Here is a 15,034-nt window from a genome sequence, read left to right on the forward strand (position 1 = left end):
ACAAGGGTAGTGCTGAAGGGTGAACTGTCAGGCTGGAAGGAGGTTACTAGTGGAGTTCCTCAAGGATCGGTTTTGAGACCAATCTTATTTAACCTTTTTATTACTGATGTTGGCACAAAAAGCGGGAATGTGCTAATAAAGTCTGCGGATGACACAAAGCTAGGGGGTATTGCTAACACAGAGAAGGAGCGGGATATCATACAGGAAGATCTGGATGACCTTGTAAACTGGAGTAATAGTAATAGGATGAAATTTAATAGTGAAAAGTGCAAGGTCATGCATTTAGGGATTAATAATAAGAATTTCAGATATACATTGGGAACGCATCAGTTGGAAGCAACTGAGGAGGAGAAGGATCTTGGAGTATTGGTTGATCGCAGGATGACTATGAACCGCCAATGTGATATGGCCGTTAAAAAAGCTAATGCGGTTTTAGGATGCATCAGGTGAGGTATTTCCAGCAAAGATAAGGAGGTGTTAGTACCGTTATATAAGGCGCTGGTGAGACCTCACCTGGAATACTGTGTGCAGTTCTGGTCTCCCATGTTTGAGAAGGATGAATTCAAACTGGAACAGGTTCAGAGACGGGCTACTAGGATGATCCGAAGAATGGAAAACTTGTCATATGAAAGGAGACTCAAAGAGCTTGGCTCGATTAGTCTAGCCAAAAGAAGGCTGAGGGGGGATATGCTTGCTCTTTATAAATATATCAGAGGGATTAATATTAGGGAGGGAGAGGAATTATTTAAGCTTAGTACCAATGTAGACACAAGAACGAATGGGTATAAACTGGACACTAGGGAGTTTAGACTTGAAATTAGACGAAGGTTTCTAACCATTAGAGGAGTGAAGTTCTGGAACAGCCTTCCAAGGGGAGTAGTGGGGGCAAAAGACATATCTGGCTTTAAGAATAAGCTTGATAGGTTTATGGAAGGGATGGTATGGTGGGATAGCTTAATTTTGGCAATTGATCATTGATTATCAGCAGATAAGTATGCCATGTGGGCGGTGATGGGATGTTGGATGGGATGGGATCTGAGTTACTGCAAAGAATTCTTTCCTGCTGGCTGGTGAGTCTTTCCCACATGCTCAGGGTTTAGCTGATTGCCATATTTGGGGTTGGGAAGGAATTTTCCTCCAGGGCAGATTGGCAGAGGCCCTGGAGGTTTTTCACCTTCCCCTGCAGCGTGGGGCATGGGTCACTTGCTGGTGGATTCTCTGCAGCTTGAGGTCTTCAAACCACAATTTGGGGACTTCAATAACTCGGACATATGTTAGGGGTTCGTTATAGAAGTGGATGGGTGCGGTTCTGTGGCCTGCTTTGTGCAGGAGGTCAGACTAGATGATCACATTGGTCCCTTCTGACCTTAAAGTCTGTGAGTCTGAGTCTATAATTGTTAGATTATTGAGGTGAACTGTGAGTTAAGTTACATTTGAGAGTCTAAGGGTGGGGCTTTATAGAGTCCAGCTTTTTCTTGACCTAAAGTACCTTTGTAACCATCTATCCAAATCTTTCCTGATGTCTACTTCATCTCTTTTTTCCAGAAAGAGCCTGGCTCAAAATCCTTCCCTTTTCCCCAGCCTGTACAGACAGAAAATAAGCCAAACTCAACACTTTTATTTAAAATGCTCATTTCCTAAAAGTTAACTAAACAAGCTTTTGTTTTTCCTTTCTAGTTTCTACACATCCAAAAGCCAGCTCCTATGTAACAGCTTCACCCCACGGATTAAACTGGCAGGAAGGAAGGTAGGCTGATCACTGGGCTCTCTTCTTCCTGTCATCTGGACAAACTGGTATCTCCTTAGCTTGAGGCATGGTGTACAGTCCTTGTCTTTTCCACATGGCCCCTAGTCCATATTAATTCAATTGTGAGCTAAAGGAACCCATGCCGCCTTATCGTTCAAAAGGACTTGTAATTCTTTTTGGTGCCAGGCTTCAGAGCCCTTTTCTAGCTCTGTCAGTGGTGACTAACTGGATTCTGTGCTAGTGACAGAATTCAAAGCTGTGATTCTTGGGGTACATCTGCACTGGAAATTAATGTGTAATAATAGCATGGTGTAGGCATACGCATGACAGCTTTAATCTAGCTAGTGCAGGCAACAATAGCAGTGTAGATGTGGCATCATGAAACCCAGCACAGGCCAGCAACTTAAGTATGTAGCTAGAGTATCCAGCAGGCTTGTACTTGACCAGCTAGCCTGTATGGAAGCCCATGTTGCAATATCCTCATTTCTGCTGTTACCCATGCCAGTACTACGCTGGTTGCACCTTACTTTGCAGTATGTACCCTCGGTGTGATAGCGATTATGAAAGGGGGGCTAGTTTGAAAACTTGCACTTGCCAGTATGGGGTGAAGGGAAGCTCATGGTACTTAAAAGTGAATTGTTCTAGATAATATGGGATATTAAAAAGCCTCTGTCTATCATGGGAAAATTTTGAGGGAGAAGGGACACTGGGGAGGAGGAAAAAAATGTCTGTGGGGATTGTGACTGGGTGTCAAACTTCTGCATCACTGAGATGGTCTGGCTGCCTGATCTGAGTCAGCAGAATAAACCCTGTAGTCTGATACCAAGTGTTAAGTCTGACCCTCAGTCACTGTGGGGTCAAATTTCCTTGGAACTTGCTGACCTGTTTTATTTTCTTCATCACATTTCCTGTGTCTGCTCCTCCAGTTGCTGACAGAGAAAGTGAAAAACGGTCGAGATCCCTGTGAGTAATTCAGTACTGGAATGACCCAGTTGATTTAAAAAACAATAAATGACTCTAACAAGGCAATGAAACTGCAATGAAACGACTATTGATGGGACTGAAAAGGGGATAATTGCGGCAAAAGGCAGCAAAACAAGACGCATGTGTCCTGGGGTGCTTGTATAGGTATCTAAGCTGACTTCCTGGCATGTGATCAGTGGGGTAGGTTCTTAGCCCTGACTGCTTGTCAGTGGCTAGAGGAGATGGTGTCAAGTTGACGTATAGGCCTTGGCCTTCTAGCAGTGTGGCTTGAGGGAAGGATGGGCCTTGACTGCCGTGCTTTAGGGGCTAGAAATGCCTTATATACAGAATTACATAATCTCTGGCTTTCATACTGCAATACCACCTTTTTTCAGGAATGTGCATGTGAACAGAAGGGGAAGTTATTTTGTCCTTACACATGAGGTCATTTCTACAAACCTGCACATCCTGGTTGGAGGTGGTCACAACAGCTCATACAAATAGGAAGACTTGTCAGCGAATGACTGAATGTATGGGAGGAATTAATAGTGGGTCTAAATCGCTGGTTCCCAGATGATTGCTTTCCCAGTTGAGCCAATGGATCTGTTTCAGTTGTTCTATACATGAGACTCTTCTTTGCGGTTCCTCACCATATATTTTCGGACAGTTCCTTGTCTCTGGCTGCTTATAATTTGTCCAGCAATCTCAGATCTTTAACAGTAATTGTAAATGAGACGCTAGTATTAAATGTTGTGTGTTCCAGCACTAGGGGCTCCTAAAGATGCTGAGAATGCCCTTCCCATTCAAGTTGATTATGATGGCTATGATGCCCAAGTGTTCAGACTGCCTGGCCCATCCCGAGCCCAGCGCTGTACCACTTTCAGGTAGGAAGCTTTTAAGCAAACTGATTCTGGTTCAGCTTCACCACTTAAGTGCATTTGCTGACATATATAAAATGCTCTTGGAAAAGATGGGGAAGGCTGAACACTAAGAGCTTAAAACTTATCTGAGAATAATGTTTAGAACTAATATTTTCAGCTGATATCAGTGAGCTTCCTGCTGGCGGCCCTCGCACCATGCTACTGTGAAGCCATATTAATGCTATGGGAACTAGTAAAAGGAATAACTATCAATATATTTCCATCCAATTTAAATTTTGCATGCTTGTTCAAACAGAAAAATTATTGTAGCCATCTTTCTCTTTCCTGTGATCCTGTCAGATTTTGCAAGCTAAACATGGTTAGGCTGGTTTCATACTTGGATGACTTTTGAGGAACACATCGGAGCTGCTGCAAGTGGAAATGGTCATTCAGAGATTGGTGCTCTGTCCTCTGAGATGATGCCAAACAGGGTGGGTAGGGGGTGTGGAATCCTTTAATAACTCAAAGGGTTAATTTCTGGATGTGAATTGAAATAGAGCTCATGACCATGGGGTCACTGAAAATTTCTGTGGCATTCCTCCTGAGTAGGGCGTTCATCCTGATGTCCTGGCCAGATGCTTTTTTTTGGCTAATTACATTCAATCTCCCTAAGTTCCTGGTGCAGTTTCATGAAGATGGGCCTAATGGGGCTGCTTCAGCATGTCGTCAGTTATCTTTGCTTCAGGGCTTGGGAGGCATTGTATTGGTCTAGGGGAGCTATGTACACAAACATCTGCATACATGGATTCATTCACTCAATGTACTGAGCTGATAGAGCTTAGCTTGAAAAGATGCCAGTATCTTCTAAAAACCTTTAATTTAATTTTAAGGGAGCTCTAGAACTTCTTGGCCAGTCTGGTTTTCTAGCTGTGTAGGGCTGGGCCTGGTTCCTTCCAAATCCCATCAATGCCATGGCTGGCTTGATGGCTGCAGAATTGTGGGAGGTGCTGAGCAGGCTTCCTTTGGAGCACTGCTGCCTAGCTAGGAGATTTCTAGTGTTCAGTATCCTGTGTTGATGGATAACTGTTTAATATGCTAGCCATGGAAGGCAAATGTGCCATTGCACTCATATATTCAAAGATGGTGACGCTAACCCTTTAGCACTATGCTTGGATTCAGCTATCAATCTACAGGTTCCTGGATAAGTGAGAAGCTGTTGAATCCTCTTGATTTGCCCAGGAAGTGGGATTTCACTTCAGTGCTATTGAACCTATGTATCCTTCAGTAGGTCCGCGAGGGAGAGAGAGAGCCGCACCAGGAAGAGTTCTAGCTCTTATGATGTCTCATCCAGCCCTTCCATGCAGAGCCGCACCTTGCTCCCAGAGGAGGTGAGGAGCCAAGCTTCCGATGACAGCTCCCTGGGGAAGATCTCCAACATCTTGATGATCCCACGGCCTCATTTGCACCAATACGAAGTCAGCAGCTCCTTGGGCTACACCAGCACCCGAGGTCAGACTGAGGCACGAATGGAGATAGGGAAGTCCCTTCGCTGTGCATTGGTTTTGGGGTAGGAAGAGAGAGGTCCTGAGTTCAAATCGGTCACTTTCAAAGCAGCACAGAGGGGGCAATTTTCACTTCAGCATTCATGTTACAGCTTTGAAAATGTGTTTATCCACAGTGCACACCTCTGCGCTCTGGGTTCAGTGCTGTCGCTCCCTTTATACTTGTCCAGTTCCCTTTTGTGTTTCTATTGGCTCACCTTATATAGGCAGGCTTCAGAGTAGCAGCCATGTTAGTCTGTATCCGCAAAAAGAACAAGAGTCCTTGTGATGCCTTAGAGACTAACATTTATTTGAGCATAAGCTTTCATGGGCTAAAACCCACTTCACTGGATGCATGCAGTGGAAAATACAGTAGGAAGATATATATACACAGAGAACATGAAAAAATGAATGTTGCTGTACCAACTGTAATGAGAGTAATCAATTAAGGTGAGCTATTATTAGCAGGAGGAAAAAAAACTTTTCTAATGATAATCAGGATGGCCCATTTCCAACAGTTGACAGGAAGCTGTGAGTAACAGTAGGGGGAAAAATTAGCATGGGGAAATAGGTTTTGTTTTGCTTTACTTTTTTCAGTGTGTGTGTGTGTGTGTGTATCTTCCTACTGTATTTTCCACTGCATGCATCCGATGAAGTGGGTTTTAGCCCACAAAAGCTTATGCTCAAATAAATTTGTTAGTCTCTAAGTTGCCACAAGTACTCCTCGTTCTTTTTCCTATATAGGCAATGACACTGATCTGCCCATTTCCCTTCCCTGTTAACATCTTCCTTAAAGAGATCTTTATTCTTCTGTGTCCCCTCCTACCTTTGGATCATCTGTGGTGTGGATATGTGCAACTATTGTTTCATTTTCCAAGCCACTTATGAATCTGTGTAATACAGTTGCTCTCAGCAGTGGGTCCTGCGGGACCCCCTTTACAACTCCTCTCCATGAAGATTTGCTGTCATTAACTATAACTTTCTGGATTCTTCCTCCTGCCAGCTAACAGAGCCATTTTGCTATGTTAGCACTGGTGCCTGCCCTTTTTTATTAATTTCGTCCTCTGACAGCATGTGGTGCCTTCTCCTTAGCCCTGCTTAAATCTAGGTAAATTGCACTCTCTGTCCACCCTTCACCAGTATTTTGAAGCTCTTTAGAAGAAATCAGTCAGATTTTTTTTTAACTCAATCTGCTCTTAATGAAGGCTGCTTATGCTTTCCTTTTCACTGAGGTCTTGCCATCTCATCTGACACCAGTATCAGCCCTGTGATAGGAGTTGGACATGCTGGCCTGTAACTGCCTCTTTTCCTATTAAAAACTTACTACTGCTTTTGCTGCTTAAGTTCTCCAGTACTTTCCCTATATCAAGCAATATATAAATAGTTTCCTTAAAAGTAAAGCAATATCTGGGGGGACTGTACTGAGGGAGTGGGTCAAAGACTTGGATTCTATTCCTTTCTACCACTGACCAACTGTGTGACCGTAGGCAAGTCACTTCCTCTCTGAGTCTGTTTACCCATTGTAAATGGGGGATAATTAATACTTACCTTTTTGTAATGTACTTCATCTATGGATGAAAAGGGTTATATAAGCTAGCTAGCTATTATTGGGTTCTTAAGAGTTCTGCAGTAGAGCCCATCTGCTCGTACTGATGGATATCAGTGTATGTCATCTTCTGTAACCTGGAAACTATCCCTCTTGCCTCACTAAACCTGATACAGGAGTGTCTGCCACATATGGGTAGGGTCTTTAAGCTTCTTCTTCACCCTTCTCATTTTTTGTTATAACTATGCCCAGGATGTATTCTATTAGCTCTTCCATTTGTATTTCTGTCACACCTGTTTTCTTCTTTAATTGGATCTTTCGTTTTACTGCTTTTGGGAACTCTGTTTTCTTGTTAAATATCCTCTTTCATTGTTGTTTGCAGTTTCCTCTGCATTCCACACTTTTATTGCCTTGAGTTTCCTCTTGCATAGTCTGGACCTTTTTGTATTCTTAACTTCTTCACTAACTTTCCCTTAGGTGCCCTGTATGCCTTTGTCTAAGACACTTCTTCTGTGTTCTCCAGTCCTCACCACTTCCTTCATTTCTTTCCTTCATTTACACTTAATTCTAAATAGATGCTTTTGTGCTGTGCATCAGATAGTAGTGACTTAAACGAGCTCACCAAGATCTTGTATCCTGTGGTGAAAGCATGCTGTAGTGTAATGATTCTTACCACTTCTTTCAATAGTTGAAACTGCCCATTTTTTAAAAAAAATGCAGTACTTTACTTCCTTAGATCTCCCCTTTGCCCAATCTCCTATAACTTCGCTGCAGTTGCTGTCTTTAAATTTCTGCTTCATCAATATTTTGTTATAACTTGTCAGGAATGTCTAGAGTTCTGGGTGAGAACCCTTTGTTTATTATTGAAAAATAGGAAGAAATAACAGTTCTTCATGGCTTGTTTAGAAATTGCTTCCTCTCTGGCTTTCCTACTTTAATGCTTTTAAATGCAGAAAATCCTGGTTCTGTCTTGTCTGTACTCTCATTTATAGTGTAATTCCTGGATTAGTACCATCTGCCTCCTTCAGCCTCCCTCTGCAGATCCCCACTTGTCCTAGTGGCCCTTGTTTTACTAAGTAGTGCACCCTCTTTTGTGTGGCTCTTGTTTGGTCTTATGTTAACTGAAAATTGTGTTTTGCAGATGTCCTTGAGAATATGCTAGAGTCACAGCAGCGAGACTCTAGCGCACCAGGGAGATTTCATGTAGGCAGTGCAGAATCCATGCTGCACATTCGTCCTGGGGGGTATACGCCACAGCGGGCATTAATAAATCCCTTTGCACCATCCCGCATGCCCATGAAACTCACATCCAATAGGAGGCGTTGGATGCACACTTTTCCTGTGGGTGAGTCTTATAGTATGTTTTTTGAAACTGTTAAAGCTTTGAGCTTTAACATGGGGAGGGCAGAGATAAGCTGGCAGAGTGAACTGTTCTGGTTTCCTGAGGTAGAATGCAGCACAGTGGGGACTGAGCCAAGTACTGACACAACCTGATGCCATGTTGTCTCTTAAGAATGTTGTCATCTGCTAGTGTCTGCAGTGCTTGGATATCATGGAGCAAGTTTATGGAAGATGGAGGATATGGAAGCCCAGAGTTCTCCTTTTTTATTGTCGGCAGCAGATGGGAATTTCTGGTGGCCTTTACTAGACAGGAGGTTCTGGCAGGGCTGTGACTGAGCTCAATAAGTGAATTATTATGGAAGTGCACAAGTTTATGTTCCAGGTTTGAGATTCAAATTCTGAACTATGGCCAGCTTGCCTTGAGTCTTGTAAAAAGGCCTTCCAAAAAGTGTGTCTGTATTTTAGAATGAGAAACTTCAGTATTTCATTTGATACTTCCTGCAGATTGAGAGGACTGTGTCTTACAAAATTTCCAAGGGACATTGTAGTCCTCCGTATCAATTAGTGGTGCTTCTGCTATGGAGGAGTTGGGGGTGAATTGGGGAAAACTAACGCAACAAGAGAAGATTGGGTGAGACTAATAAATATGTAACTGGATAGGTCCATCAGGAGAAGCAATCCAGATCCACCACCAGACTCGTCAGAACATGGCAGAAATGCAGGGCAACGGGCAGCGGGATCTGACGCACTCCTCTGCTGAGCTGCTGGAACTAGCTTACCATGAGGCAACTGGCAGGTAAGGCCATCCCCCAAGTAAAGAAATTGATCTGAGTTTTAAAAAAAAGTGTGTGAAAAGCTAGCCACATATCGGATAAAGAAAATAAAGGTACAGGACATACATATTTTGTAGTATGCAGTGTCAGCTCTGTGTACCTATGCCACAATTTTTATTGTCATGCATGAGGCCCCAGGAGCAAGCATGGAAATGGGTCTTATTTTCCCATAGTCCATCCATACTTAGGTTACTTCTTGCTGAATGTCTGAGACCCATAATCAGGCCAATGTATCGCCCCTGGGATCATCCAGGAAATGGCCACGGCAGGTGCCCTAGGCCTTCAGTAACTACCTTACTACTTAGTGCAGGGAAGCATTTGCTAGCTCAAAAGCTGTAACTTGCCATTCCAGAGAAGTGTATTTCAAGCATAGGAAAAGGCTTTGCCTTATAGTACTGTTTAAGCAATTTCAGCCCTACCCCTCTTTTCCCCCACTGCTGAGACCTGGTGAGAAATAAAGCCATGTTTGACAGGATAGGGAAATGTGAAAAATGCAATGCAAGAGCTGGACTGCTTGTAAGAATGGCTAGCTGTTCTTAAATTAAAGATTTCTGTTTACCTACAAATCTCATTCAATGCACCAAACAGTATTGGGAGCTTACATAGACCTGCAGTATCAGCATAGTCACTGCATCTTGCCCCCTGAGAGAGCTAAAATCATTCAGTAGTCACTATGTATATGATTTATTTATTTTTTTAAGTTCTTTCGGAAGTTAGCCTAGATCTCGTGAGGGGTCTATCTGCTGAGTTGTGGAGTTACCCTCCCCCACTCCTCCCACCGAGGTATTCCCTTACTAGCTTTTTAGCTACATCTCTATTAACAAGGTCTTTATTATTTCCTGTATCCATGTTTTTCACTTTTTTTATTAAAGTTTTTTTAATGTTCAGTAACTTAATCTCTTTAGAATTATCATTAACCTAATCTCTTTCCTCCATCATTAACTTTAATGGGTCTGTTTCCTTTCAAGCATTACTTTCTCTTATGTCTTAGCCCTGGTCTACGCTGGGGGCGGGGGAGAGAGAGATATTTATCTAAGCTACACAACTTTAGCTACGTGAATAACATACCTTAAGTCAATGTACTTAAATCGACTTACCGTGGTGTCTTCACTGCGGTGAGTCGAGTACTGCCGCTCCCCCGTCGACTCCATCTGCGCCTCTCGTAACGGTGGAGTACAGGAGATGACAGGAGAGCGCTCGGGTCGATTTATCGTGTCTACACTAGATGTGATAAATCGACCCCCCACTGGATCGATCACTGCCCTCTGATCCGGCGAGTAGTGTAGACATACCCTTTGTAAAAGTCCATATTGTTCCCCTTTCATCTCTTGGCTGACATGAACTTTTACTTTTTGCTGCTCTGGCATTTCTCTTCAAGCCCTCACTTTGATTGACCCTCATTGTTTTGGTTTCCTCTCCCTTCTTTATTTCCAGTACAGCGTTGTTTCACCCTCCAATCTTGAATTAGTTTTGCAGGAAGTCACACTGGTTAATTCTTCTTCTTTGCAATTTTCTTTTCCAGACAATTTTGTGTCTCACCTTTTAAACAATGGTGTCTTCTACAATTCTCTAGCCTCCTCCCACTCATGATGGATTTTAATATTCCCATTACTCTACGCTTACCAAGTTTTCGTTCCCAAATTTTGCTTTTTTAAAAAAGAAATCTATACACGCTGCATGATACTTCATATGAAGCTTTTCCTTACCTGTTAAATTGTGGTCACTAACATCAGGCTTTCCTGCTCGCATAGTCTCAGTTGGTTCCTCCCTATTGAATATATATAGATCCATGATAGATTTGGACCTGGTTGGAATTTCCATTTTTTAAAGTTGCACCTGCGCATAACATGGGAATCTTCTTCAGCCTTGTTTAGCTGTATTTGTCTCCTAGTGGATGCGTGGGTAGCTAGTTATCTATGAAATCCATTATCCTGTGAGAATATAATATAGGTCACTGCCAGAAATTGGGTACCAAATTATAGGGATCAATATTCTGCATTGGTACAGAATCTAAAATCCCTCCAGGTTTGTCCTGGTCCCTGTGTGTTGCATGGAGCATTGATTCACCAAAGGCTGAGCTTAGACCCCAGGTTGCTTTTGCATCTGAGTTTTTGATTAAAAGACTTGACCTAACTATGAGAGGGGGTATTGTTTCCCTGTAGTGAACTAATCTGTCAGCATCTTGTTCTCTCCAGGCACATCACTTCTCGTCATCCAGGTGACAGCATCTCTTTCCTGAGCTTTAGTGGAACGGATGAGTTTTCAAGCAGTTTGGTCGGCAGTAATGATGCAGGTAATAAAGTACTAATCAACAGAGCAGGCTTGGGGATTTTAAATAGAAGCATGAAAGGACTAGTGGTATGGAGCTCTGGGAGGATGCTATGTAAGAGGATAACCGTCACAAAGTAACGGAGCTAGGAACCATGGAACATGGGTGGGTCCAGGAGCTACAGGATACAGGTGATGAATAACACTAAGCACTTAATAGTTCCAAACTAATGTACAATTGTACACTGAGCAATTAATGTCCATTATCCCCTCATTGTTTTGTATCTGTCTTTCTGCTCCTCTAGTTACATTTTATAAATGTCATGGTATAGAAAAGACGTCCATTGTTTGTTTGTGCTTAACAAATAAGCTCTTACAGTGTGTTCAGTTGAAAGTAAGGTAATCTGTTCCATTAATGCAAAATCTGGTGTCCAGACATGGGGGAGACCAGAGCAAACTTTTCTCTAATGCTCCATGATGTGCTTTACTGTGCTATACTATACTGAGTGTTTGCCTTCTTGGGTTAAAGCAAAATGAATCTGAATATGTATTAAAATATCTGAGTTGATTGTTTGAGATGATTCCATCTTTCTAATAATTCTCAGAGAATAAAGTCTGTGATAATTTGTAGTGAGCTATAGGCTTTTGAGAAGTTGTAAATAAGGTTTTCCATTTTGAACTGTAGGTTCTGGGTTGCAGAGCTTTTTACAGCCTTTAAGGCCCGGATCCAACTAAACAGTTAAGCATGTGCCTTTTTTTAAACAAGATTACATAATGTGATCAGCTGCTTTTTTGGATTTGGGCCTTTGTGAACAATTGGATGAGAATCTGTACTTGAGGAAATAAAATGCACTTTTAAACGTTAAATTGCAGATTATTAGGAGTGTGTCTTTTATACTGAAAATTTCTTCTGACTCTCTTAAAGCCAATAAAACAGATTTGCCAAACTAAGCATTCTGTTGCCGTAACTGTCTGTCTGTGGCCTAACTTTTCAAAGTGTCATCTACTATTTAGATGAAACGTGATCAATGGTAGAATTTCCCAACACTTTGAGCAGAGTATTTTAGACTCCCCTTGTTCTCTTCTTCTTTCTGATTTCACAGGTTCATTTTGAGTTTTTGCCTTCCAATGTATAGTTACGATTTTGCACTTACTATACACATCCCTCCGCACACCACAGTGTCCAAAACAATTTGCTAGCAAACTTACTGCCAATAACATTTCTTTGCAGCTTTAATTGTGTGTAAATCCATATCAGTTAACTAGTCCACTGTAAATTTATTTCTATTTTATGTCCTTCTCAGGGTTTCATTTGAACAATTGAATTTCATTTGAATTCCTGGTTAATTTTCTTACCTTACTTTTCTATCTTCCAAGTTGATTTCATATTTTTGTTCTGGTAGTTGTTGCACCTGGTAGTTGTTGCACCTCAAATACTGTATATAATTTGTGCAACATGAATGCACAGAATATATAATTTTTCCTAGTAATAATTTTTTTTCCTTTTTCAACTGTATTATTTTGAGAAGCCTCAAAACCCCTGTAGTAGCCACTACATATGTGATTTATAGGCAAAATTATGTCTCTAGTTATCATGCTTCTTCAAATTCCCTATTAGCATCTCTTCATAACTGAACTCTCTAATGAGCTGAAGCCACTACTTCATGGATGTGACTCCAGCCTATATCTTTCCATTTCCTATGGTATGAGTCATCTGTGATTCAGAACAGATCTTTCCAACAATGATTTTTAGTGAATCACATCAGGGCATCATTCTCCTGCCTACAGTATAGTTCATTCAGGTATTACAACATGTGCCTCCTTAGTTTAAAAAAAAAAAAGAAAAAAAATTACCCCAACTATTTACATTGGCATTCAACATGTTATCTGTATTGTCCAGCAGATGCCAGATGACAGTTTAGAGAAAACAAGTCTTAATGAATTTTCCTAAGTGGATGGCGGATGTCATTAATGAGTTTGACGTAAGATTAATGGCAACTTGTCCTTGCCTCCTCTTCTGATTTCCTGCCATCATGGAATCAAAAACCCATCTGTTCTTTCAGTAATTGCTATATAATGTAGAGAACATGATTTTCTTGGATATTCATTTATTGGATAAAGCGGCGGGTTCCAACTTTATAAAAACAGCCCCTGTGAATATTTAGAAACTCTGCCCAGTATGCGTTCTCCAAGTTATCTGAACTATGAGTCTATTTCATATCATTAACACTATAGTTAAGATGTTAAACACAAAAGTTCAAATTCTGCAGTCAGTTACATTAGCATAAATCCACAGTAACTCAGTTTAACTCAATGTTAGTGTTGATGAAGTCTAGCACAGAAGAAGATTTGGCTCAAAATCTGAAAATGCCCACAACACTTGTAATTTTTCCCTCTTGATCATGAATATATTGTCTTTTTTCCCCGTTATATTAGAATGGTGCAGAAAGTACAGTTTATAAATGAATGTCCATATTTTCAGCACCTTGGTTACTTTTATCATCCCCAAATATTCTCCACTTAAAGGTATTTTAGCAGTGGTTTGTTTTTGCAGATGTAATCTATTGCAATAATTCTTAGAGGGTCATCGCTTTCCAGATTTCCAGCTCAGTAAGTGCCTAGGCAGCCAGGTAGAGCTATACTGGCTGAATCCAGAGGACCATCCGGTTTTTTTTGGTTTTTTGGTTTTCTTTTGTTTTTTCAGAAAGCCATGTACACTGGTAGTCTGTGTCTAAAACATCTGGGCTATCCTGAATCCACATAATCTACTCTCATAAGTTATTTGAACTCTGTAGTAAATCTTATTTTTCCTCTTTTGCTATATAAATATTTCTGTGGCAGTTTCCATTGTTTGTTTTTACTAACTTTAATATCTTCCTCGATACATTCTATATATATTAATTCGTCTCACTTTTTTTCCTTAAGTAAGAAAAAAATAGAAACATCCTGCGTGTTCAAAAAAAGTGCCCAATTTAGGAAAAATTGGGTTAGCCTTTAAATGTAAAATCTAGAGGTTAGCAAGCTAAATAATTATGGGTAACTCTCAATTATTGTTTATTGCAAGCATTTATAAAGCTGCCCATCACCATGGTATCCACTTTAGTACTGGACCACTTTAATTGAATTTAAAGATGGTGGCTTTTTATGTGTTGGCTGTATTTACATATTTTATGTTATGCAGTGCCCTAAATATCTTGGGGGTGGAGAGAGGCATTATACAATTACTTTGAGCTTTACGCACTTTTGTGTGAATTTCTCTTGGAGGGAAGAGGAATGAATGTTATGCACAAATGATTATTTGTAATAAAATACATGTCTGCCTCTCAGGGATGAACCTCAGATCGCAGAACAAAGATTCATTGGAAGATGCTGTTTCCACCTCTCTGGATCCAAGTAAGCGGGATGGGAGGGTTGGGCAGGAGACCTGGGTAGACAAGGGCTGGGGTGTGTGCACATGCAAAGGCAATAGGGGTTGGTGAGCAAGGAGTTGGGAGTCTAGTGAGGCCTGGTCTACACTTAAAAATCAGACCAACGTAGCTATGTTGTTAAGGGCTGGGGAAAATTTCATGCCCTGAGCGCTGTAGTTAGGTTGTCCTAACCCTCTGTGTATAGAGGGCAAGTCGACAGAAGAATTCTTCCATTGACCTAGCTTCCACCTCTCGGAGAGAGTTTTCCATCAGTGTAGTTAATCTAACTTCACTGATGGAAAAACCACGTCCATTGATGCAGCATTAAACTACGGCACTGCAGCTGTAGTGAAGTTATGCCCTGAATATGTGGCAGCAGTCAGGTTTACATTCTGCTTTCCTGTGATTGTTAGTGGCTCTCTGTAGAGCCCTTATATACTATGGCTTTACTTGTTCCTGTCTAAGAATTCATTAAATTAATAGCTGTACCATTTCCTCAATTCATCCTCTGCCCATAATTTTACATAA

At 41.3% G+C, this 15,034-nt stretch overlaps 1 protein-coding gene across 13 annotated transcripts in view; it reads left to right on the forward strand.

The window, feature by feature from the left end:
- Positions 1 to 15,034, forward strand: part of DEPDC5 (DEP domain containing 5, GATOR1 subcomplex subunit) — a 63,544-nt gene that overhangs the window by 19,817 nt on the left and 28,693 nt on the right. For 8 of the 13 annotated variants that reach the window (XR_007769527.1, XM_050924330.1, XM_050924321.1 and 5 more), the window contains 8 exons: positions 1,678 to 1,747; positions 2,674 to 2,710; positions 3,474 to 3,594; positions 4,856 to 5,079; positions 7,799 to 8,002; positions 8,659 to 8,794; positions 11,027 to 11,124; positions 14,427 to 14,492. Coding sequence is in view for 12 of the 13 variants with exons in the window: in XM_050924330.1 (XP_050780287.1) it covers positions 1,678 to 1,747; positions 2,674 to 2,710; positions 3,474 to 3,594; positions 4,856 to 5,079; positions 7,799 to 8,002; positions 8,659 to 8,794; positions 11,027 to 11,124; positions 14,427 to 14,492 (956 nt within the window). In the remaining variant the exon portion in view is untranslated. The remainder of the gene's footprint in view (positions 1 to 1,677; positions 1,748 to 2,673; positions 2,711 to 3,473; positions 3,595 to 4,855; positions 5,080 to 7,798; positions 8,003 to 8,658; positions 8,795 to 11,026; positions 11,125 to 14,426; positions 14,493 to 15,034) is intronic. The other 5 variants (XM_050924331.1, XM_050924322.1, XM_050924324.1 and 2 more) reach the window with 1 other exon arrangement.

The sequence above is a fragment of the Gopherus flavomarginatus genome, chromosome 15 (assembly GCF_025201925.1).
Source record: "Gopherus flavomarginatus isolate rGopFla2 chromosome 15, rGopFla2.mat.asm, whole genome shotgun sequence".
NCBI lineage: Eukaryota > Metazoa > Chordata > Testudines > Testudinidae > Gopherus > Gopherus flavomarginatus.